The 21,217-nt window shown below is 53.5% G+C and overlaps 8 protein-coding genes across 8 annotated transcripts; 2 read left to right on the top strand and 6 right to left on the bottom strand.

Annotated features, from left to right (window-relative positions):
• Positions 1 to 155: 155 nt before the first annotated feature.
• Positions 156 to 2,772, bottom strand: PHACADRAFT_252552 (uncharacterized protein). Its single transcript, XM_007393580.1, has 17 exons — positions 2,594 to 2,772; positions 2,520 to 2,537; positions 2,005 to 2,464; positions 1,816 to 1,943; positions 1,682 to 1,763; positions 1,542 to 1,627; positions 1,427 to 1,487; positions 1,262 to 1,371; positions 1,146 to 1,208; positions 1,070 to 1,094; positions 906 to 1,015; positions 743 to 847; positions 609 to 689; positions 530 to 548; positions 433 to 478; positions 312 to 369; positions 156 to 261 (listed from the first exon to the last, which is right to left on the bottom strand). Exons 3-17 carry the CDS (start codon positions 2,072 to 2,074, stop codon positions 235 to 237), a joined length of 1,071 nt encoding a protein of 356 aa, XP_007393642.1. The 5' UTR covers positions 2,075 to 2,464; positions 2,520 to 2,537; positions 2,594 to 2,772; the 3' UTR covers positions 156 to 234.
• Positions 2,773 to 2,874: 102 nt separating this feature from the next.
• On the bottom strand, positions 2,875 to 4,422 carry PHACADRAFT_252553 (uncharacterized protein). Its single transcript, XM_007393581.1, has one exon. The coding sequence runs from the start codon at positions 4,351 to 4,353 to the stop codon at positions 3,499 to 3,501; it is 855 nt and encodes a 284-aa protein (XP_007393643.1). The 5' UTR covers positions 4,354 to 4,422; the 3' UTR covers positions 2,875 to 3,498.
• Positions 4,423 to 4,662: 240 nt separating this feature from the next.
• Positions 4,663 to 7,561, bottom strand: PHACADRAFT_252555 (uncharacterized protein). Its single transcript, XM_007393582.1, has 13 exons — positions 7,418 to 7,561; positions 7,287 to 7,360; positions 7,188 to 7,230; positions 7,127 to 7,134; positions 6,918 to 7,071; positions 6,826 to 6,867; positions 6,685 to 6,774; positions 6,580 to 6,631; positions 6,176 to 6,524; positions 5,915 to 6,121; positions 5,703 to 5,863; positions 5,618 to 5,649; positions 4,663 to 5,564 (listed from the first exon to the last, which is right to left on the bottom strand). Exons 1-13 carry the CDS (start codon positions 7,480 to 7,482, stop codon positions 4,754 to 4,756), a joined length of 2,088 nt encoding a protein of 695 aa, XP_007393644.1. The 5' UTR covers positions 7,483 to 7,561; the 3' UTR covers positions 4,663 to 4,753.
• A 491-nt stretch (positions 7,562 to 8,052) lies between these two features.
• Positions 8,053 to 10,011, bottom strand: PHACADRAFT_140164 (uncharacterized protein). The gene is made up of 8 exons (XM_007393583.1): positions 9,607 to 10,011; positions 9,478 to 9,551; positions 9,358 to 9,424; positions 9,204 to 9,306; positions 9,021 to 9,152; positions 8,619 to 8,968; positions 8,410 to 8,567; positions 8,053 to 8,350 (listed from the first exon to the last, which is right to left on the bottom strand). The coding sequence occupies exons 1-8, from the start codon at positions 9,924 to 9,926 to the stop codon at positions 8,199 to 8,201; spliced, it is 1,356 nt and encodes a 451-aa protein (XP_007393645.1). The 5' UTR covers positions 9,927 to 10,011; the 3' UTR covers positions 8,053 to 8,198.
• A 531-nt stretch (positions 10,012 to 10,542) lies between these two features.
• PHACADRAFT_207160 (uncharacterized protein) lies at positions 10,543 to 13,133 on the top strand (the record flags this gene model as incomplete). Its single annotated transcript, XM_007393584.1, has 10 exons — positions 10,543 to 10,564; positions 10,616 to 10,696; positions 10,750 to 10,804; positions 10,858 to 10,947; positions 10,992 to 11,075; positions 11,125 to 11,195; positions 11,248 to 11,360; positions 11,418 to 11,612; positions 11,665 to 11,738; positions 11,789 to 13,133. 10 exons carry the CDS (start codon positions 10,543 to 10,545, stop codon positions 11,877 to 11,879), a joined length of 876 nt encoding a protein of 291 aa, XP_007393646.1. The 3' UTR covers positions 11,880 to 13,133.
• A 2,453-nt stretch (positions 13,134 to 15,586) lies between these two features.
• On the top strand, positions 15,587 to 18,062 carry PHACADRAFT_252562 (uncharacterized protein). Its single transcript, XM_007393585.1, has 3 exons — positions 15,587 to 16,078; positions 16,135 to 17,743; positions 17,795 to 18,062. Exons 2-3 carry the CDS (start codon positions 16,170 to 16,172, stop codon positions 17,862 to 17,864), a joined length of 1,644 nt encoding a protein of 547 aa, XP_007393647.1. The 5' UTR covers positions 15,587 to 16,078; positions 16,135 to 16,169; the 3' UTR covers positions 17,865 to 18,062.
• Positions 18,063 to 18,249: 187 nt separating this feature from the next.
• Positions 18,250 to 19,580, bottom strand: PHACADRAFT_252564 (uncharacterized protein). Its single transcript, XM_007393586.1, has 4 exons — positions 19,195 to 19,580; positions 18,957 to 19,125; positions 18,826 to 18,905; positions 18,250 to 18,766 (listed from the first exon to the last, which is right to left on the bottom strand). The coding sequence occupies exons 1-4, from the start codon at positions 19,353 to 19,355 to the stop codon at positions 18,535 to 18,537; spliced, it is 642 nt and encodes a 213-aa protein (XP_007393648.1). The 5' UTR covers positions 19,356 to 19,580; the 3' UTR covers positions 18,250 to 18,534.
• A 178-nt stretch (positions 19,581 to 19,758) lies between these two features.
• Positions 19,759 to 21,069, bottom strand: PHACADRAFT_252566 (uncharacterized protein). The gene is made up of 5 exons (XM_007393587.1): positions 20,877 to 21,069; positions 20,649 to 20,817; positions 20,513 to 20,592; positions 20,214 to 20,457; positions 19,759 to 20,160 (listed from the first exon to the last, which is right to left on the bottom strand). Exons 1-4 carry the CDS (start codon positions 21,041 to 21,043, stop codon positions 20,217 to 20,219), a joined length of 657 nt encoding a protein of 218 aa, XP_007393649.1. The 5' UTR covers positions 21,044 to 21,069; the 3' UTR covers positions 19,759 to 20,160; positions 20,214 to 20,216.
• Positions 21,070 to 21,217: the final 148 nt, after the last annotated feature.

The raw sequence follows: 21,217 nt of genomic DNA on the forward strand, positions 1-21,217 counted from the left end.
GCAGCAGCTGTGCCGATGAGCATTTCCTACCTGAGATGGAGGCCATCACAATGAAGAAGTCAGCTGTTCCTCTCCTTCAAATTTAAGGCGGTCCGCACGTCGTGATGGACCCGAAACATTGCTATGTCTTACGATCGGACGCTCACTAAGGATGACCGGTACCAGAAATGCCTGCAGTTTCGAGGTTGGCATACACACAGCTAAAATACACATCGTCCATGATCCGGATACAACCTAACAGATGAAGAGAAGACTGGTGTCCTGATTCGAGTTCAGCAAGTCTAACATCTGCCAACGGACACTGTACTCACTATCGGGTGAGAAGCAGACAGCTGGGGCTTTTGACTGTATTTGTCGCGCAAGATAGCCCTATCGATTGAGAACTTGTCAGTCATCTCTCCCAAAAATTGCAGAAGCTAGATATGGCCTCACCGAAGATTACTGAGAAGCTGTTGGTAACTTTGCTGAGGGTTCTGGCCTGTGATAGAGTCAGGTGGAGACCGCGCAAATGTGGAAAGACGGTACGTACTTAGTGCGCTGATGAAAGCCTACGTAAAACGTTTGTTCAGCCGACAAAGTCCCGCACCTCACTTCGGAAGTTCACTCACAAAGCTCATAGCGCCAGTCGCCGTGCCGGCCTCAAACGTGTCAGCACTGGTCTGGGAATCTTTGCAGCCACTCCAGGAGATCTACGATTATCGAAAATTGAGACGGGCCTCGACAGATACGGCACAAGACTTACTACGTCCGCTGGGCTCGTCTTGGTAGCACGGGCTATCTTTTCCGCGCGCTGTCCGGATCCCGTAGCTGTCTTGAAGAGGCCTGAGACGGAACTAAAGGCACTGCCCTATCAAAGCAAGTGCAACATGAGGGTTTAACCTTTTGGGAATAGCTTTAATACCTACCATGTCGCCTCGTGCATACGATGAGACAGCCGATAATAAGCCCTGGCCGGCTTCAGCAGCCAGATTGGGTTCCTTGATCTTGCCCTCAGTGGAGTAGATGTACGGCAAGTCTAGAAATAGATGAGGTTGAGCTCATAGCTGACGTCGAGCGAGGATTCAACTACCCAGCACAGAGCCAGAGTGGCAGGACTGTCGCACTCATTAGCCCGTATTTACTCTACGAACAGTAGCTGGACCCACATCGAAGATTGCAGTTAGACGGCAACCAGGAGGCAGTGGCTTCACCATGATATCGTGTAGCATCTGCAACATCTCTTCTCAGCAACGAGCACGAGAAAGCCGTGCGAGAAACTTACATCGTCGACAATATGGCTAGCTTGCTTGAAGTCAACGGGATAGATGACTTCATCATAGCCATCAGCTTCGTCTCCATCAAGATCCTTGGTCTGTCCTCCGTGCCCTGAATCTGCATACCAGTCTAAATCTTGACGCTTACACTGAGTAGTACCAGTTGTGCTCACAATGGAAAAATAAGGAGTCGTGTGGCTTTGCGTCTCTTACAAGCCATTGCATAGCCTCGATCTTCCGGCGTGTAAGCGCACTGCGAAGACGTTGCGCAGATCTCAGCAGACGTACCATATTCTGCTTGGTAGGAATCTGCCTCGGGTTCTGTGCGTCGTCCGTTAACATCACAATGTCCTCCGATTTGTAACCGAATTGGCCTAAGGAGAGATGATTGAAGGCACCTGCCCGTGAGATATCGCCGTGAGACTTACTGCAAAGGAACCGCTTGACATTGTGCGCATCGTTGATGCATCCCTTCAGTTCGGCTGATTGTCCGAAGTAGTTGATACCAATCTGAGCGTTCTTGAGCACTTGTGATATACGCATAGCAGAGATGAGAACGTACACAAAGCGCTCTCTTTCTCCCGGTGCACTGCGAATATTGAAAATATGGTTGCATTTGTTGGCGGTCCGGACCTTGCATTGTTGGTCCATAATTCTGTTGATGAGTCGGGGGCCTCGGCGGGGGCCCAGCTGGAAGGTGAGCGCTATATTCAGCACTGGGTCATAGGAGATAGAGTGGTACGTCACTCACGCGGCGGCGCAAACTGGCCCCTCGCACCAGGTCGCGGAGGAACGCCGGGTGGAGGGCCGGCAGGGCTCATTCTTGGCGGGACTGGAGGAGGACCAGACGGGCTATTGAACCTACCACTTGGAGGAAAGCCAGAAGGGCTTGGATACGCACCGCCGGGAGGAGGACCGGCCGGAGTGGGATACCCTCCAGGAGGGCCTGCTGGACTTGGATAATTACCGGTGGGAGTAGGTCCTGGAGGCGGTGCGAATTCCTGTTGGTGGTGGTGATGGTGATGATGATGCTGACCAGGATAGGTCGAGCCTTCTGGAGGGCCAGGAGGCGGCCCTAAAGGCGGGGCGTAACCACCATACCTTTCAATGAAGGGTTTGAGACATCGTATGCAAACTACGACATGTTCACACACCCAGGTGAATACCCAGGACTATTTGCTGGCGCTCCTCCGCCAGGCGCCGGGAAACCTCTGTGTCACAAGATCAGGGAGGCGCACCAGGTATGCGCGAATGGTTCCGACGTACGGAGGCGAGAATCCAGGACTGGAACGTAGATACGTGTCAGCCAAGCACAAAAGTAAAGCTACGTGACTACCCACGCTTCAGGGAACCGCGGAACGCCACCAGGCGGCGGTGGTCCTGGGGGAGGTCGATATCCGCCTGAGTTCCCGGGGTACTCGTTCCACATGTTGAACAAGTTCTATTCAGTAGCAATTGCAACTCAGTGCAATGAAAGATACTTGTGTTTGCGAGCCGTCAAAGGTGAGGCCTGGGGACGGAGCAAGGGGATGACGGGTTAGAACAAGATGCGAGCGCTGCAGCAGTGGTCGATGAAATCGCATAGGCGCCCATATCAGAGTCACCGCCCACGCCATCGCCGCCGGCGGAGCTGGACAGACTTCCCTGAGAAACGAGGACTCCAATATGCCATGGAAGATACGTCCAGCGATACAAAAGTTGGGAGCAAGGCACTGCATAAGTATAAGTACATAGGTCAGATGGCTGACTAGTACTCTGCGCGGCTGTCCCAGATCCAAGCAATGAGTCTTCCCCTCCTGATCTGCAACGCCTCTGAGCGGCATGTGGGCACGCGGTTGACGGACTGCATGCCACAACCATTCCGGGTCATTTCTCTCGCCGCTTCAGTTAAAGTACCAGGTGATTTCAGAGGTTTCCAGTTACGCCCGCGTCGAAGATCTCGGCCCGCGGATTTAGAGATGGGAACTCTGTGCCACCTGTGAAGCAGATGGTACATTGCCAATCGCTTTGTCGACGATGCGCGTATCTGTGAGATCCACGGAAATCTCCTCGGCGGGGGAAGTCGACATGCACAAGGGACTACTGTGAAATTTTTCGTCGTCGTCGGAACTGCAGAGGTCGATAACGAAAGAGTCCAAAGAGGATACAGGGTGTGCTGGCTGGGCTCTAGGGGGAGGACACTTCGTAACTGGTAGAGGGACGAAAGCCAGAGGGAAATACATAGTAGGCTGTGTTGATTGTTTGCTTATGGCCGGCTGCTCAGCGACGACTGGTCTTGACCGCCTGGTGTAAGGTTCGACTGAGCACTTTGAAAATATGCGTCGAGGACGTACCACGGCGAGCTTTTCTGGCCGTCTGCTGCCGTCTTCTGGATTCGCATCTGGCCTTTATGGTCCCTGCATCTTCCGCCTGGATCGAGCATGAACTTCTCAGTTCGTGTTGAGGAGGCACCTCGCAGTGGAGGTGACGGAATTCGATACGTGAAGCGGGGCTTCATCAAAGGTTTGGCGAAAGTGGCAGAAGGTTTGTTATTGAATACTGATGAATGCAATGAAGTGGAACGAGGATCAATAATGCGTGCTTTGTGACCATTTAAAACGGTGGCCGGAGGCGATGCGTCATGCATAGTTGTGAACTTGAGAGGCTGCCGATCCTGAGCGTCAGCGGGAAGGTGGCTCGTATCGACGTCGACGTGAGACAAGACAGCCGCACGCATCATTCGACTCGCAAGCGAGTTGCCCTTGCCCTTGTACGTCTTGCGTCTACGGACAGGACGTTCCCGAAGCTCATCTTCCGAAGGCTGGTACTCATCTTCGCTTGCAGGAAGCTGTGGTAGCGCTCGCCTTCGGTTACGCGTAGCAATAGGGAAAGTCTCGTCTTCGACTTCTGAAGACCATAGGATATCACTTGAGGGGTCGAGGAGCCTGGTGAGACGGCGCGTCCCTCGCACGCGTTTCCTTGACGTCGAAGCGGCCGCCGACCACCGCAAGAATTCTTCAACTGTCACCTCGGGTTCCACGGCATCAACTCCCCCTTGGGATACATTGAGCGTTTGCATATGTACGGAAGTTTGGGGCGTAGTTTCGGACGCATTCTGCATCTTACGTGTGGAAGGTCCCGGGTCTGGCACCACAATCGTTGACCGCCTCCGCCTTCGCGTTACCTCAATGCGAGATGATTATATGCTACTGGACCACTTGCGCATATCACAAGAACTCACGATAAAGGTTTCTTTCATACTTTTAATGCTTTGTAGGTGAGAAAGAACCACGAGGTGAGCGCGGACCAGGATGCGGTGTGTAGGCATCGGCAGCGGTACCGCTTTGTTTGGTATTGTTAACATCGAAAGTCTCTGATTGCCAAATCGGTACTCAGTACTAGCAGCACTCAGTAGCCAAGAGTGCAATCAATTATGACAGTAATTGGATCTAAGAAACACTATTCTACACTAAGAAGCATCTACTGGTACAGCAGGCGTATTTCTTCTAAGAGATATCGACTTACTGCTGCGCCTTCTGGAGCTCCGACAGCTCAAGCTTCAATTTCTTCAGTTCGTCGACGGCCGCCGCAACCTCCTTATCACCCTCAGAAGTCTTGGGTTTAGACTTTAGCTCACGAACAACATGACCCTGGGCGGCGACTTTCTGCTCCCATGCTAACACCTCCGCGCTCTTCGGGCCGTCGTCAGCAGCAGCTTTATCAGCGGCTTTCTTCGCCGCAGCCGCCTTGCGCTTTGACATGCCGGGCGCGACATGAGTGACGTCGGCATTGGGCTCCGCCGCAGCCTCGTTGCCGCCGAACTTCGCCCGCCATACTTCTGCCATCTTGTCGTCGATGCGCTTGAACAGGTGCTCAGGCGCGCCAATCTTGTGGCCCGCGAGAATGTCGTTGCTGAGCACACTTGGCACGGCGCGAGCGGGCGCGTTGAGTTGCGTGAGAATCGAGTCGGAGGTCTCGGGCATGAAGGGATGCACAAGAGCAGAGAGGACGTAGATGAGATTGACGGCGCGAGAGACAACTTGGGCGCAGCGCTTGGGATCGGACTCGAGTAGCGCCTTGTTAAGTCCGGAGGCTTGTAGGTACGCATTTCCACGAGCAGAGGCTGCCATGACGGTCTGGAGACCAAGACGGAGCTTGGCATACTCCATGGCGTCGACGTACTCCTTCAGAAGGCTGTTGACGTCTTTAAAGAACTCGGCGTCAACCTGGTCGTCGGTGGAGTATGGGCCGGGAGCGTCCTCGCTGTCAGGAATAACTCCGTCGAAGACGGCAGAGACGAACTTCAGCGCCCGGTTGACGAAGTTTCCGAAGCTATTGAGCGCATCAGTACGGCATCACAGGCTTTCGAGGGGAAAAGGACGCACTTGTTCAGTAAGATATTGTTGTTCACAGCAATCTGGTGCAGAGGTGCGTTAGGTTTTGGCGCATCACCGATATCACGGCACTCACACAATCAGCCCACGAGAACATGGAATCTGCAGTCTCGGGTCTTGTGGAGATAAGGTAATACCTCCAGACAGAGACGGGCATGCCAGTCTCCTTAGCTGCAGGACCGAATACGCCGCGGTTGCGACTCTTCGAGAACTTGCCACCCTCGTAGTTCAGATACTCTATTTATCGATCAGAATACTATCACTAAGCGTGGCATAGCATATACTCACCAGTTGTCGAAAGATGGTGAAGCATGGTCCATGGGCGACCGTCACCGAGTTGTATTGCGGGAAAGAAGATGGTGTGGAAGTAGACATTGTCCTTACCCATGAACTGGAATAGACGAACATTCTCGTGATTGAGCCACCATTGCGTCCAATCCGAGGTGTAGTTGGCAGTGATACTCGGATATCCAATTGGCGCGTCAAACCAGACGTCTGCAATGGTGTCAATGAGGAGTGAGAGAGAAGCAGAGGTGATAGAAAACTTACACAGGACTTTGCCCTTCATGCTCTGATCCTCATCTTGTTCGCTGACTGGTACGGGAACCCCCCACGTTAGATCTCGCGTGACGGGACTCGGACGTAGGCCGCTCTTCAGACGAGAGTCGACGAGCTCTCCGTCGGCATTGATGACAGAGTTAGATGACCAGTGGCCCTCCTTATACGACTTCTTGATCCACTCCTCAGTCTGAGGCTGGACTGTGTCGAGCTTGACATACATGTTGGCGGAATCCTTCGCAACAACCTTGTGATCCTTATTGACGAGGCACCGCGGATTGATGAGGTCGATAGCGTCGAGGGTCTTCGCACAGGAATCGCATTGATCACCTCTTGCGTCCTATAAACAGCGTGAGAAAAGGTTCAGAGCAGAGCAGAGCGTTGGTACAACGCACGTCGGCACCACAATGTGGGCAGGTTCCCTCAACGAAGCGATCAGCCAGGAACCTTAGAGATGGATCAGCCTACGACCTCGCGATCTTAGCGAAGTACAAGCGTACTTTTCGCAGCCTGTGCAGTATGTTTGGGCCTTGGTCTGCTTTTCGAGCAGATTATTTTTCTTCAGATTCAGATAAATCGATTGGCAGATTCTACGCGACCGTCAGCGAAATAAAGACAGAGAGATCGATGGATACACGCACTCAGTGTGCGCAGGCGTTGATGTCCGACCAAAGTAGTCAAATCTGAAGGCTGTCTGAGTATTCTCGAAAGAGGGAGGAAACTGAGCACGCACGAAAGCTGGAACCAATTGTACGTCTCTGCGTGCAAAGCATTGTACTTGTCGCACAGTTCCTTCGGAGTAAGCCCCTCCTTCAGAGCTTGAGTCTCGGTCGCAGTTCCGTATTCGTCGGTACCGCAGATATAGAGAGTTCTCCGATTTCGAGTACCTAACCGAAATCATTGTAGTGAGTTTCGATCTACATAGTGATGACAATTTCTTACGGTTATATCTGACCCAGATAGTGTAAGGAGAGCGACCAGGAACTACAAGACACTCACGTACCTCGCGAAGACGTCTGCACTCAACGTACTGCCAATGATGTTTCCTGGCGAACAGTATTCGTAAGGAAGGATACATCGCGCGCATGGAGATCGCACTCACCAAGATGTGGTACGTTATTGCAATAGGGCAACGCAGAAGTAATAAGGACATTGCGTTCACCCGAGACTGGCAAGCTGCAAAGCCAAGTGCGTAAGCGAAGTTTCATCCCTTGAACCTCACGCGACTCTTACATGACTTCGCCAGGTTTTGGTATGTCGCGGAGGACGCCCTCAGCTTCGCGGATCCTCTGGGCCATAGTAGACAGAGATCGCCTTGAAAAGAATACCGGAAGGCTTGTATAGTACACGGAGAGTGTGGGTCGTAGTAGTGATAGCAGGGTTGCGGGCGAGATGGCGCGCGATCGATTTGTAGGAGGAGCACGCAGGAAGTGACTCGAGCGGGGGAAATGCGCGGCTGCAACCTCTCTGGACTCTTAGAGGAACCGAAAGAGCGGACAGGCGGGAGGGCTGCGGGAGCAGTAGCCGAAGATGGCCTTAAAGTAAGGGAGCACGAAATTTCAGGGCCGACTTAGGAGATGCCTCGGGCATTCTGGACTTAGGGTTAGGTGCTATCAGGTACGCCACGAAGCGCTAAGAAAGGCTCGTTCGCAGACCTGCCATGACACAGTACTAGTCTTACACCATCAATTGCGAAGCAGCATTCATTCCATAGTGTCACTTGAGTAATATAGAATCTAGAAAGCCTCGACCCTTGCTGTGCGCAGGCTGACGGGATTTGCTATCGGCGACGTTGTACTTTAAAATCCATTGCAAACTCAGGCTGAAGCTAATCCCCTAGACTTGCGGTCATCCCACTCCCACGGACTGACGGCATGGCGAGTGTTGCACTTGCATTAGACAGTTTGCACATATGTGTATCTTTCGTTGGCTAGTACGGTCATTCATGGACTCGGAAGCGTTTAACGGTCTGTTATGTGGTGGGGTGCTCACGCAGCCATGTTACAAGGGTATCTCAGTTCGGAGCTGGGATATAAGGAGCGACAACGCCCGGCTTGGTCTTGCTGAAGTGCTGAATGGTCTCATCCGAGATACCCAGATGCGCCTTCACCAACTCTGGGGGAGTCAGTGCTAACCACTGGCTCAGACTGACGTCCTGGAAGTGGTCTGCAAAGGACAGCAGGTCAGATGGAATGCGCGTGGTTAGCAAACTTGGAGACACTAACCAGTCTTGAAGATCTCCAAGAACTTGAGGGTTGTATTGCCAGTATTCTCGACGTAGTGACCGTAAGACGCGGGAACGTAGCCGATGTCACCAGCTTGGTAGTCAAAGGTCCGAGCATTGCTCTGGGCTGCGAAGAGGGTCATGCGACCCTGACCTTCGCTGTAATCAACGCCTCAACAACAAGCTTGATGTCACCCAGACACCACTTACAGGAAATAGGTCCACTCGTCGAACGTAGGATGCCAATGGAGTTCCCGCATAGCACCGGGCTCGACCGTGAACTCGGCAACCGCAATCGTTTTCGAGACCTTAAAAGTCGTAGAGTCTGCCATCTTGACCGTCCCACCAGCAAGTTGTGTAGCTGGCACCTTGGAGAACTCGTAGGTATAGGGCTCCGGAGTCGTGCCGAAGGGACTAACAGGTGGCTGTTGATTATCTGGCGGAGGGCTGTTGGGAAAAATGTACAACTCTTGGTCGGGAATGTGATCGAAGGCGGAAATGCTAGTCTGGAAATTCTTGGCAATGACTTCCTTCGGGATATGAGAAAGCCAGTCGGTCAACTGAGAAAAACAGGTGAGCCTGAGTCTTCGAAACAAGGCATGGAAAACTAACTAAGAATGTAGCGCCTTCGTTGAAGGTGCCATTATCAAACACAAGAAGGAACTCTGCACCCTGGGGGTTATCTGCTGTCGCCTGGAGACTGTGGGGCTGACCAGGTGGAAAATACCACAAATCTCCCGGGTGCTACGCTTGCCAGGTCAGCCGCGGCCAAAAGCGCAGTGGCTGTGTGCCTACCACAGTGCCGACGTAGTTCTGGCCCTCGGGCGTGACGGTGGTGACCTGCATCGTTCCGGCAAGAACGTATGCCCACTCGGCTGTTGAATGCCAATGAAGCTCGCTTCGTTGCAATGCATGAGTTTGCGCACACCTAGCTAGCCACATTACTCACCGAATTGCGCCGGCTTCAAGACGCATGTCAACCCCAGCTAAGTTCTTGGCGATAGGCATATCGTTCACTTGAAGATATATTAGTCTTGACGCGATGCCGTACAGCGACGGGGACGCTTACCATTCTGCTGCCTAGCCCAGCCTCCAGTTTGGAGACGATTGTGGCTGAGAGTGAACGGCCAGTGTGCGTTGGGCCTAAATATCATATGAGCTTCAGTATAATCGCAGACAGCACGACCAAGCAACTTACACGTAGCCGTGATCGGTAGTTGGCGGTGCTAACAAAGTCGGATTCTCCAGCTCGAGCGGAACGTTCTGTTGGGCAAGGATATCCGACCCAAGCTTTCCACGTATCGGCTCGGGGATATAGCCAGGATCATGTACGTTCTGCGGAAAGACCTCGACGTTCGGGTCGTCGCTGGCGTAGGGGACAGTCGGGGAAGGGCCGAGTGCAGTCCCGGTCAGGGTTGGTGAACTTAAAGGGGCAGGTGCTGTGCAAGCAAACAATGAGAGTGATAGAGCGAGCAGAGCGGATAACTTTATGTGAGCCATGTAAAGAGTGTGGGGCATAGCGATGGAAAGGTGAAGCTTGATGAGGGAGCCGGGGAGACCACGAGGGAAAGGTTCGCGTTCAAGAGGGCATTCATATTCTCAAAGAGACGGCGTCATCCTCAGAGAGGCTGACAAGAAATCGAACAACCGTTCTCGATTGAACCCCGGGTCAAGCGCTCAGACTCTCGTATCACCTTGAACATCGACGTACAACTTCGACAGATATCTGTGACTAGCTGTACGTGTAAAGCACGCTCGTCCTCAGATCCAGAGCTAGAGGGATACACCAAGTTGATTGCTGAGGAGCAGTTATATCGTTGGTTGTGCAACTCATGGCGTAACGGAGAGCCGCAGCGAAACTAGCGAGACCTATCCAGCCAAGTGCACCTGAAGTCTAAAATGACTTGATTAGTAATTTTCTGGCGCGTTTTGATATGTTGATACGCACCTGTTGTACAACACGGAGAGCGAGGACAAGAAGTCAAGAACCCTGCAAGAACCCTCGCTTGGGAAGATTGAGATAAGATTAGATTTGTATCATCGTTATGAGATCATACGAGAGCTGACTGAATCTCAAGGGAAATTTCCCCTGAGATTCAGTCAGCTCTCGCGTACACTTCAGACAGACCCCACCATGGTCCTCAGAATAGGTTATGGTATGTCTGTACGCGTTCACAAAGTACAGCAGACTCATAGAGCGTACATAGTTCGCGAGCACTTCTCCTCCCCGCTTCTGCAGTTCGCGGCGGACGACGCTGGCGAGACCTTCACTCTCGTTGAGTGTCCTAGTACGTAACGCACCCGTGTTACCCTACGGAATGTCTCACTTATGCTGGCATAGGCGGCACTGGCCAACTTATCTCTCGGCTGACCAACGACGAGATCGATGTCGCGATGTGAGCTTAGTCTCTCCGATGGCCTGAAAGCGCACCCACTGAAGCACCTTTAGTGCCCTCACGGACCCTCTCATCTCCGGCATCGCCAAGGGTTCTGAGGCTTACAAGCTCGTTGGCAGCTACGTCAGCACCCCACTGAACTGGTATAGTGATGCTCTTCACATCCACCCTAGCTAATCAATAATAGGGCCGTTATTACTGGGAAGAACACCAAGTACGAGCGCATCGAAGATCTTAATGGCACGACCATCGGTATCTCAAGGCTTGGAAGGTGTGGCAGCTTATTTCGATGCGCATGCGGTTGGCTGAATGTTGGATAGTGGGAGTCAAACTATGGCCTACGTAATGGCCTTGCAACAAGGGTGGCCTACCGACAATCTCCTGTTCAAAGGCACGCGCATCATCATATCTGTGCTAAGCATAGTAGGCCGACCATTAAACAGTTAACAACGACATTCGGGGTCTCATCGACTCGGTCAATGACGGCTCGACTAGTGCCTTCATGTGGGAATGGTTCACAACCAAGCCTTACCAGGATGCAGGCGAAGTTCGCTTCGTGAGTCCTCGCCATCAAGCTCCCCACATTACTTGTTAAAGCAGCCTTGTCATATAGATTGGCTCTGTGCCCACCCCTTGGCCGTCCTGGATGATCGCAGCACATCCGACCCGTGCACCTGCTCAGGCTCTCAGCACCTTCCTACAGCAGCTTTCTGGCTACGTTCGCGTATTCGATTCGAAAGAGAAGCGCGAGAAGGACGATGTCGAGTTCATCAGGGAGAAGTTCGGATATCGTGAGGAAGACATCAAGGTATGCCGCAGAGCTCCACATTCCAATTCCTGTATTCAAGAGTACGGTGTAGGCATGGCTTGCAACTGTCGGCTATCCTCCAGACTGCGCCACGATTGACACTAAAGTCATTGAAGATACTCTCACGTAGGTGGCTAAGTATACGACTCTCGCCCGTAACGCTGACCCTTCGTCAGTGTGCTTGAGAAGGCCGGATTCATCAAGAGTCCTGGGGATGGTTTCAAGGTGGAACAATTCGTGAATCCTGACGTAGCGAGGCTCGTATAGAAACAGAGGATAATGATTAAATTAGAAGAAAACGTATGTGTACAACTCGTGAAAGGGCACTAAATATAAAATCGTTCAGCATAAGGAAGTAACTACTTCGTCGTAACCTTTCTCGTCAGCAGTCTCATCCGCTCCGCATTCCTCTTCCGGCGGTCGATATCGACGTCGACACTCTTGTTGTCCTTCATGATGCCGGCGCTCATCGACGGCGCAACCGTATAACTGCCCAGCTCCCTCGTCGGGATCGAAACAGCATTCTTGCGCACCTTGTTCTTGTCGCTTTCCCGTGCACGCGCCAGGATGGTGTTGAGCCGCTCGCCCGGACGTGTGCCGGCCTCGCCACGGACGTCAATAGTCTCGATGGTACGGTCGCGGTACGATGCACTGCGTTTGATAATAGGCCGCGACCACTGCGAGACGAGGTCGTTTGCGATGCGCTGGATGTCGGGCGTGACCTTCTTGCACTTGGTGTAGAACACGATGACACGGCCGAGCTTCGACTCTTTGAGGACATCCTTGTCGATATACTCCATCTTCTTCAGAATTGGGAAGAACTCTTTTTGAATGTCGAGAGCAGGGAGCGAGTGGTCGGGTAGTGGTTCGAGCCACCGCCGGACGCCTTCGAGCAAATTGTTGTCCACGATGGACTGGGCTAAGGCGGCCCTACAGAGTGGTCAGCGCAAGATTGATTTACTACTGAGGGGACCACGCACTTTCGCAACGTCTCGACAACCTGTGGCAGCAACCGAAGCTTCGATGTCGCAGGCAGCTTCTCCTTGTTGGCCTCTTCGTCACGTATCGCAACTATCAACATATCCTCCCGAAGCCTGGACACCACCTCGTCAGCCGCACGATCGAGAATATCATCCTCGTTTTTGTGCTTTCGGGGCCGCGATGCCTTCTTTGGCTTCAGGATGGCATCAATCCGCATGGCCATCTGCGCTCTCCTTGCTGTCCGCATCTCAGTATCCGCACCAGCAACACGGCATGTAAGCAACGCACCTTCCTCGGGGGGCAGCTGGCTCAAGTCAATCTCTTCGGGCTGGACCCGCCTCTTCCGCTTGCGTTGCGCAGGACGCCCCTCTGCGTCACCGTCCTCGCCCTTGCGCCGCCGCGTCCGCTTCTGCTTCTGCTTTTGTTCATGCTTCTCCCTCTGGGCTTCCTCACCGTCCTCGCCGGAAGATTCAGCGGTCTCGCCGTGAGGTGACTGCCTGGAGCGGACAGCTGACGGGGCTGAGGAGGCGCTGTTCGGTCAAGCAGAGAAGGGGACTAGGAAGCGTTGGCACGCACCGTCATACTCGTCCTCTGAGAGGTCAGAGTCCGAGCCGAAAATTTCGCGCTCAAGGGTCTCGCCTTTCTGCTGGCGTTCAAGTTAGGTATACCGAGCACACAGAGCACTATTTTTCTCACTTCGGCCATGAGGAGAGTGAAATGGTGTGTAGAGTGAACGGTAAGGGGCGGCGTGACACGCGCCTTCGGAGAAGGATGTTACGGTGACGTGACGACTTGTGATCGCTTTTCCATTTCTGGCAGGTGCTGCAGTCCATCACTTGGCTGTCCGGCAGATATTGGTAGTAACATGCACGAGATACTAGTGCTGTACATAGTCCGAGTCTAGAATGAGCGTAGTAGATTGAATCACCAAAATATCTGAAAGAGAGCAAGTACAGTGTAAAGAACATCTGAAGGTCAAACTTGATAACGGTGCGCTCAACAACAGTGGATGCCGAGGGTTCCGCCGAAGCGTGGTTAGTGCCCACTGGTCTGTCTAAATCTTCAGCGCTATACGTACTGCTAGTATATTCGCCACTTACCATATGCACAGCACAAGTCTTAATTTGTACGCCTAGGAGGCGCAGTCTCCGGCAGCCACTGGTCTCTCTAGCACTTGCCAGCCCAGGGTTGACAAGCAAAGTTTCAGCGCGGGCAGAGTGAAACTCAAGTTTCGCCGGGGACACTGGGTAGACTGATGTGTTTCGCAGAGGCAGCGCAAAGATCCCGAGAGGGACCAGCAGCGCGAAGAACATGAAGCGGAAGAAGGTTGGCTGCATTCTGATTCCTGCGATCAGCTGGTCGTAATGATCAAGTTGACGCTGCAAGAAGATTGTTGCCGAGTACTCACTATGAACAGGGCGGCACAAGGAGAAAGAGAAAAGGAGCGCGGGCGAAAACTGGTGAGTGCGCTGTCGCTAGCATCTCCCGCGGGCTTTATTCGTTGACCACTCTAGATAGCCCAGGGAAAGGCAGCACACTATTGCTAATTGTGCTCAACGACCAAAGATAGACGTCGAGCAAGATGAGCAGCTAGTGAACGGTTCAACGTTGGGCGCTGTGGCAGTTCATAGAGATCAGGCGTCCAGCCAAGCAACCGCCAACAGTGAAGTGACTGGGTGGCGCTATCGTGATAGATGTGCTTCCACACACTGGTACACAGTGTGTAGTGCCAGTATATCAGAGCCCTGGATTGTTACGCTATGCGGCGTTCATGTTTAGCATGTGCGACCGCCCATCATGGCAGACGCACCGATGAAGACGGAACCAAAGGCATCAAGACAACAGGTTGGCAAGGTGCCGCAGTAAGACCCTGTGAGCTGCGCAACGGCAAGAGCATAGCGTGTGGAAAGATCGTACATATTTTGACTAATGCTTTGTTCGCCATGAACACAGGCTGTCCAGTCGTAGCTGTTTGTTGCAGCGAGTGACAGAAGTGGCAGCGCGACTGCGGTCGCGTTCCAATGAATAAAACCACGACACAATCATGGGCAAAAATAGGAGGAAAGGTACACTTTCCATGCCGATGCAACGCCGTTTGTGCCGAAATGCAGCGAACTCGAGAATGCCTGCGCAGAGACCATGCAGAGCTCTGCAGAACTTCGTGCTATCGTTGGAACGGTGCCAAAGCGGGGATACGGTCTCTAAGTCTTTTTAGGAATGAGTTTCTGCTGCTTAGGGAAAGCATGAGCGCATAAGCCCTCACCGATTTAGGCCAGAGTCCCCTCACCGTAGCAGCGCCGTTTTGGAGGAATAAGGCGGAGGCCTCACTATGTGATAGGTTTCGACTTCTTCCCACCCTGTGTCTCAAAAACGGCGCAAAGATTGAGACTAATTCGTAAACTCGCGCTGACGGAGGCCAGCCATCCGCTTCCCCGGGGCATTCCATGCGGGTCCCTGCGGGACATGGTGAGCCCACGCGGGTCGGCGAAAGCGTCGATAGAAAACGGTGTATCGCGTGCTAGGTCTCTGTCGTCGGCATATCGTACGAGGGTGTCATGATATATCTGAATCATTTGCCGATCGCATAAACGCAGCTCCAGCATCATGGCAACCTGGAGAGTGCTCCACTTGTGTCGCTGGTGGGCAATGCTTGAGTCATGCACGGGCGCCGTCGGCACGCTGAGCCTCGTAGGCAAGATATGTGGTCGCTGCTCTTTTCTGCTCCGACGTGACAGATCGTTGGGCCCTGGGGGTTGTGCGGATTAATATATTAGAGTTGCAGGCCGCGATTTACGCATCATGCGGATGAAGCGAGCGCCGGCCGTGGAACCCACGTGCCGGATAAAACCATGTCCTCGGACGGGTGCAATACGTAACGCGCCGTGCTCCGACACAGTCGTTCCGAGCCCGAAATGACCCAGAGACATTATTTACTCCCATTTTCTTCATGCCAACCACCATCTCTTGCTGACAGCCCCCTGGATTCCATTCCTCTTCGTCCTCACCGTCCCCGCCGTCTTCGCCATCCCTGATAACTATGGCCGCAGTGGCTGGGCTGCCATCGAGTAGGACCTCACAGTCCCCACCATTGCCGGCTTCCTCGAATGGCAGGGAAAGGCCTCTACCTCCGCTACCCACGGGCACTGTGCAGCACAAGTCGCCCTCGACAGCTACTCCGATGATAGCCAAGGCTTCTACTGTAGCACTAGGAAAGCGCAGAGCTGCAGGGCTCCTATCTTCCTATGAAGGCATGCGGCGGATGCTTCATGACCCCTCAGCTCTTTCCCTACTGCTTGTGGCTACACAGTGGCCATCCTTCCACGACTTACTCAATACGTGCAGGAGTTTCAGGCAGATCTTCACTCGTCCAGAACTTCGTGATGTCATACTTGCTCATTTCGTACCGGGCTACAAGTTCGCTTTGGGGAACAGACATATCACAGAGCTCTCTGTGGACATAACCATCGAGGACCTCGCTCTATTTCGTACGTCCATGTCCCTGTCCCGACTGTACCCTATATTTGACGTCACACACCTACAGACCTATCCCAGGAATTTCCTCTGCACATTTATCCCATGCATGCTCTAGCCATCCTGGGTTCCCCTCGTTATGTAGTGGAGAGACCGCCGACTGACCATTACACGACAAAGTTGGTGTCCCTGGCACAGACACATACACGCATAGTTCTGCTACTCCAAGCATTGGTCCACAGTGGCTATGCAGTCACTTCCCCTTACGACTCAGACGACTTCACTCTTTGGCCTAACTCGCAGGGTATGCCGACATCGCCTGGTGTCCGAGAACTTGTGTTCCCGAAGCCGCTTGCTGTCTTCGAATCGGAGAACTCGCATCAGAAGGACCGCGCGGACATACTTAGCTCTGCGCGGTCGAGTGGCAGGCGTGGTAGCACAGGCACATTGCGCAAACGGTACTCGACTGCCGAGCGATCTCGTGCATCCAGCGATTTTTCGATGCGCAACTCAAAGTCGCGCAGTCGCAACTCCCTGCGTCCGGTTCTTTCGGTCCTGAACGGGGGCCCCAAGGTTCCGCTGCCACCTCCGTCCGAGAGGCCTCCCGCCCTTGGCTACTACGTTGGCAGCTGGCGGCAGACACTGGTCCATGGGAGGTCTACCTTTAGTTCGTGTGTTGTGTCTGATGAAGAGGATGACCCATTGCCGAGACCTCAGTTCCATGAAAGGCGGTCGTCTTCCCTGCATCGGTCCCTGGAGTCATCTGCCGGCAGCACCAGTCCGTCCCCGTCCCGGAGCAATGCTCATACGGATTATACTACCGATGCGTCTAGCATCAGTCCCAGGGAAACCGCGAAACCATTGAATTCGTACGGATCTGCCGGCCGACCTCCTCCCTCATCACTGCAAGACATCTGCACGTCGACTTCACGATTCCGTGCTCCGATATTGCGAGTCTTTGTGCCTTGTCAGCAGTTGGACGAGACCGCTATAACCGCATGCGAAGAGCAGTTGATAGACGCCGACCTGTGGAAGTCCCTGTCTGCGGGCGACATCGTCTGCAACTTCGGATTCGTTCCGCCTCTCGAACACGACAGCGCTTCCCAGGTATCGACTCCTGTCTCAAAATCCGACCGCGAACGAGCTGGTCAGCGTCGACGATGGCTGCTGTTCAACGGCTACTGCCTTGTACACTACATTCCACCCTCTCCGCCACCGGTCGAGAATAGCCTAACACTCCCGTCCCCGTTCTATTTTTCCCACATCCTTCCTCCGTTCTCCGACCCACGCTTTGTGCTCGCCTTGCCTCCGCTGCCTAGCAACTTTACGGGGGCTCGCTCGCTGCGCGGCCGAACGCACTCGGACGGCCCCTATGCGCAGCTGACGTTGTCGCACGTTCGTTCGCGCGTCTCAAGCCCACACAGCCCCGGCGGGTACGCGGTCGTCAAAAAGTACATCTGGCTTGCCCGGATACCCTATGTCGGCCCGCACTCCAAGACGGAGGCAGGCGATGCGCTAGGGGAGGGTTGGCAGGGCGAGTGGGTTCTAGAGGCCGAGGGTACCAAGGAAGGCCGCCAGAGCTTGTTGGACGCCGTCAAAGCTTCCGAGGACGGCACCACCCGGCGTAGTCTCTGGGATGTCGTCCGCGATAAGTCTGGCGGTGGACGGATATGGATGAGGTGCGTTCGAGTTCTGCCTCGTAGATGCCGAGACTTATGCAAGAATGACAGGCTGATTACCCCGAACATCGACTCTCGTGCTCCTGACTTTACGACTGACTCCACGCGTACCATGAACTAATCTATTAATTGCTGTTTGTTACACTAGATCTTTTGTTAGACCCTGGGCCTCTTCAACCCCTCCCGTTTCGCTTCCTCTCACATTCCCGCCGCTATACTACACCGCCATACGTCATCATGATCGCACTGCATTCGCGCTGTAACTATATTCCAACCCACGATGCGCGACAGTTCACGCCCGACCTGTGCTGTACCCTCTTTTTCCTTACGTGATTTTGGCGCAGTCGTCATGCGTAGTCGCTGGTCTCTGTGGATACCTGCATCTTCCATTCCAGGACTCTCCCGACCGGCCGATGCTTCCCTTCCCTTGTCTGGTGCCCCTTCCGCTAAGTCTTCTCCGGGACAATTGGATGGACTCTACCGTTGTACTGTCAGGCTGTGGATCTTTCGTACTTATGTAAGACATATTCTGTACCTTACATCTGCGTTTGTATAATGGTCGAAGCTTGTTAAACGGGAAGAAGAGGCTAATATTGGTGCTACGTAAAGTGACGCGTCGCGAGACCGAAAGTCCTAGCATGGATGAAGGGAAGCTACATTTGTGCGTGAGATAGGAATGGTTTCAACTAGAGAATGTCCCTGAACGGTGGGCGTCCACCATGAATGCGACAGGCATGTGTCCAGACTTCAACGCATCCCTGAGCGCGCCGGGGGATACATCGCCTTGCCGTTCACACCTTCTCCTGCACGTCGGCGACCTCAGGGTTTGGGGCTGGGGCAGGGGGCTTCCCGAGTTTGCTCGCAATGATAATGCTCTGGGTTGCGAACAAGCTGAACGTGATCAGCAAGACCTGGTACAGCATATCCTCGCCAGCGTGCATCGGAGCCTTGGGGCTAGCAGTGGCTGGTGGGTTCCAAAGGTAAAAGTAGCCGATCATTTCCACGAGGAAGGTGGCTAGGGTCCTGCCTTCGGGCATAAGCGGGGGCTGCGGATGGGTTATTAGGAAATACGGGAGACGTACGCGGTCATGAGCCAGCCGGGAGCCCTGACGACGACAGCAGCGTGGCTTCGGGCGGGCCCCCTGCGCAGGTTGGTGATATCCTACACAACATCTATTAGGGCAGGCAAGAGACGTGTGCAGATCATGCCGACCTTGGCAAACTGCTCTGTGTGCCCTCCACGCTTTGCGACCCAGGCGCTCACCCGGAGAAAGAAGGAAATCACTAGACACAGGCCATTGAGATCGCAGACAAGCAACCCCACGGTTCTAAGGGGCCAAGAGAGCGAGATTTCTGGCGAGGTCTTGATGACAAGGGCCGGGCTGCAGGACACGTTACACGTTTAGCGGCAGGCTCATTGACGACAATCCGAGTCGTGCGCGGCGACGTACCATATAAGCATAGCAGAGAAGGCGACCAGAGCATTGCACTGGCCTTCGAAATAGTCCATAAATATATCGATGTCAACTGACGGCTTCGGAGTTGTCTCGCTGATGTTGCCGTCCTGGATGGCGGCATCGTCGTGTAGAGGCGTGTTCTCCGTGGCGGCCATGTTTGAAAGAGCTAGTCTGGTGAGACTGTTTCGTACGAGCAGTTAGAGCAACACAAAAAACCACAAACACAAGCCTGGAATCTAAAGACAAGGAAAGTACGTTGCTTGTTGTAGGTGTTATAAGGAAAACGTCGATGCACAGCCTCAATCACGACCCCGGGCGTGGACGGAGCCGAGGCCGAGCGCTATTTGTTTGACCATATTTGTGTTCATACAAGAGGTAGCTTCGCTGCGCTCCGCGTGCGCTGTTTTCGTGGCTGCGGTTCTGCGGGTGTTGACGTTGACGATCAAGGTTTTTGGTAATATTAATCCTGGCTTAGCTATAGAGTTTGGCTCAACGTGCAGCACGGAGCGGCAAGCCGCGCTGCGCGCGGCGTAAACAAAGAGAGCGGAGGCAATTATCGGGCGCGATCAATGGCGAAATAGGGGTGGCCAAAAGGTACATAAGACGAGGGAGGAGAGAGAGGGGCTCTTGGAGCGAGTAAGTCAGGGATAAGAAAGACATTTCTACTTTGAGTGCATAGTATAGTAATCGTGCATTCCGTCAATCGTCAGAGTATCTCAGCTAATGGGGCTTAACTGAGCAAGCTCTCATCGTGAAGTAAGGTATAAATCTTATCGCTAATGTGGGCGTGAATATTACCGTGGCAAGGCAAGGTGGTAGGTGTATCTACATCACGAATAAGATAACGGCGCTAGAAGAAGTTTGACCACTGTCGTGAATTGGCGATGCGGAGGTGAAATATGATTGCGTAACTCGTTCGATATGCTTGTATCGAGAAGTGTGGAGATGGTGTTAGACAGGCTGCAAACTCAGGTACGTCAGAGGGAGTCAACTGAGACTGGCTAGCTTCTTACACTCTAAACTTTCTCCTGCGCGGCAGTAACAGGATCGGCTGCTTCAGGCACCAACTCTGTGGCGTTACCCAGTTGCCGGATAGTTCTGAAGCTCCGGCCACAAAACGCGGCGCCCACAGACGCAGCGACTTGCAAGAGCACGGACTCAGCGATATCAAGAGGAGGGACCTCGAGCTCTGCCGGGTCGCAAGGGATCGAGAGCCAGACATAGCCAACGAGCTCAATCGCGAAGAGAAACATGGTGCTGACAGAAATTATCAACAGAAGATAGACAGGTAGACAGTGGCAAGGACGCGTACGCGGACATAAGGAAATAAGGAGCGTTGAGGACGATAGCGGCTTCTCGTCGAGAAGGCCCGTTACGCACGTTGAAAATGTCCTGATACATCAGGATCAGAAACACGAAACGGGTGGTATAGACTCTTCTACACCGACCTTCATAAATTGTTCCGCTTTGCCCTCACGCACCACGGCCCATGCGCGTAGTCGCAGGCCAATTGAGAGGCACAGGCAAATGATATCGAGCATGCAAACAGCACCTCCAACGATCCTGAATGCTCTGCACGCCTTGATCACCGGCATCTGCATCATGGTATAGAATGGGCTGCCGAACGTGCTCGTCGGTCAACGTATTCTTCCGGTGACCGTGCATGTGTGACATACTATAGGAGGACGACGGAGACGCTAATGAGAGTACTATGTTGGCTTTTGAAGCACTCCATGAACCCATTGATGTCGTTCGTCATTGCAGATGGCGCAGGAATTTCTTCCTGTATACAGTGGTCGCTAGGGTTAGGTTCACATTGAAGCAGAGGTGTATTGTTTGGCATATCTGCGAGTGCCGTCTCACAAGTCCAGTGGGGTGAAGGAAAGTTTTCGCGGCTTACTGATGCGAAGTGAAGGGATGGCACAGCCCGTCGTGCAGGTCGGTACTTAAGGCTGTCTGAGCGGCAGACGCTTCAAGCGCTGCCCGCTTCCAGGCGCCGAGCGCCGAGCAAGCATTC

Source organism: Phanerochaete carnosa (assembly GCF_000300595.1).
Source record: "Phanerochaete carnosa HHB-10118-sp unplaced genomic scaffold PHACAscaffold_3, whole genome shotgun sequence".
Classification (NCBI taxonomy): Eukaryota; Fungi; Basidiomycota; class Agaricomycetes; order Polyporales; family Phanerochaetaceae; genus Phanerochaete; species Phanerochaete carnosa.

Bases quoted from the DNA above. Each gene is read 5' to 3' on its own strand.
- PHACADRAFT_252566 (XM_007393587.1), bottom strand. From the start codon at position 21,043: ATGCCAAACAATACACCTCTGCTTCAATGTGAACCTAACCCTAGCGAC. The intron at 20,818-20,876 runs GTATGTCACACA...CACGTTCGGCAG, and splicing joins GTCTCCGTCGTCCTCCTATA to CCCATTCTATACCATGATGC. The intron at 20,593-20,648 runs GTCGGTGTAGAA...CTGATGTATCAG, and splicing joins AAGCGGAACAATTTATGAAG to GACATTTTCAACGTGCGTAA.
- PHACADRAFT_252564 (XM_007393586.1), bottom strand. From the start codon at position 19,355: ATGGCCGCCACGGAGAACACGCCTCTACACGACGATGCCGCCATCCAG. The intron at 19,126-19,194 runs GTACGTCGCCGC...CGTGTCCTGCAG, and splicing joins TTCTCTGCTATGCTTATATG to CCCGGCCCTTGTCATCAAGA. The intron at 18,767-18,825 runs GTACGTCTCCCG...GCCCGAAGGCAG, and splicing joins CCCGGCTGGCTCATGACCGC to GACCCTAGCCACCTTCCTCG.
- PHACADRAFT_252562 (XM_007393585.1), top strand. From the start codon at position 16,170: ATGCATGCTCTAGCCATCCTGGGTTCCCCTCGTTATGTAGTGGAGAGA. The intron at 17,744-17,794 runs GTGCGTTCGAGT...CAAGAATGACAG, and splicing joins GGTGGACGGATATGGATGAG to GCTGATTACCCCGAACATCG.
- PHACADRAFT_252555 (XM_007393582.1), bottom strand. From the start codon at position 7,482: ATGGCCCAGAGGATCCGCGAAGCTGAGGGCGTCCTCCGCGACATACCA. The intron at 7,231-7,286 runs GTGAGTGCGATC...ACTGTTCGCCAG, and splicing joins CAATAACGTACCACATCTTG to GAAACATCATTGGCAGTACG. The intron at 5,650-5,702 runs GTGAGTGCCGTG...CCTCTGCACCAG, and splicing joins TGTTCTCGTGGGCTGATTGT to ATTGCTGTGAACAACAATAT.
- PHACADRAFT_252552 (XM_007393580.1), bottom strand. From the start codon at position 2,074: ATGAGCCCTGCCGGCCCTCCACCCGGCGTTCCTCCGCGACCTGGTGCG. The intron at 1,016-1,069 runs GTAGTTGAATCC...ATCTATTTCTAG, and splicing joins CCACTCTGGCTCTGTGCTGG to ACTTGCCGTACATCTACTCC. The intron at 262-311 runs GTGAGTACAGTG...AACTCGAATCAG, and splicing joins TGTCTGCTTCTCACCCGATA to GACACCAGTCTTCTCTTCAT.
- PHACADRAFT_140164 (XM_007393583.1), bottom strand. From the start codon at position 9,926: ATGCCCCACACTCTTTACATGGCTCACATAAAGTTATCCGCTCTGCTC. The intron at 8,969-9,020 runs GTTAGTTTTCCA...TGTTTTTCTCAG, and splicing joins ACGAAGGCGCTACATTCTTA to TTGACCGACTGGCTTTCTCA. The intron at 8,351-8,409 runs GTTAGTGTCTCC...TGTCCTTTGCAG, and splicing joins CTTGGAGATCTTCAAGACTG to ACCACTTCCAGGACGTCAGT.
- PHACADRAFT_252553 (XM_007393581.1), bottom strand. From the start codon at position 4,353: ATGCAGAATGCGTCCGAAACTACGCCCCAAACTTCCGTACATATGCAA.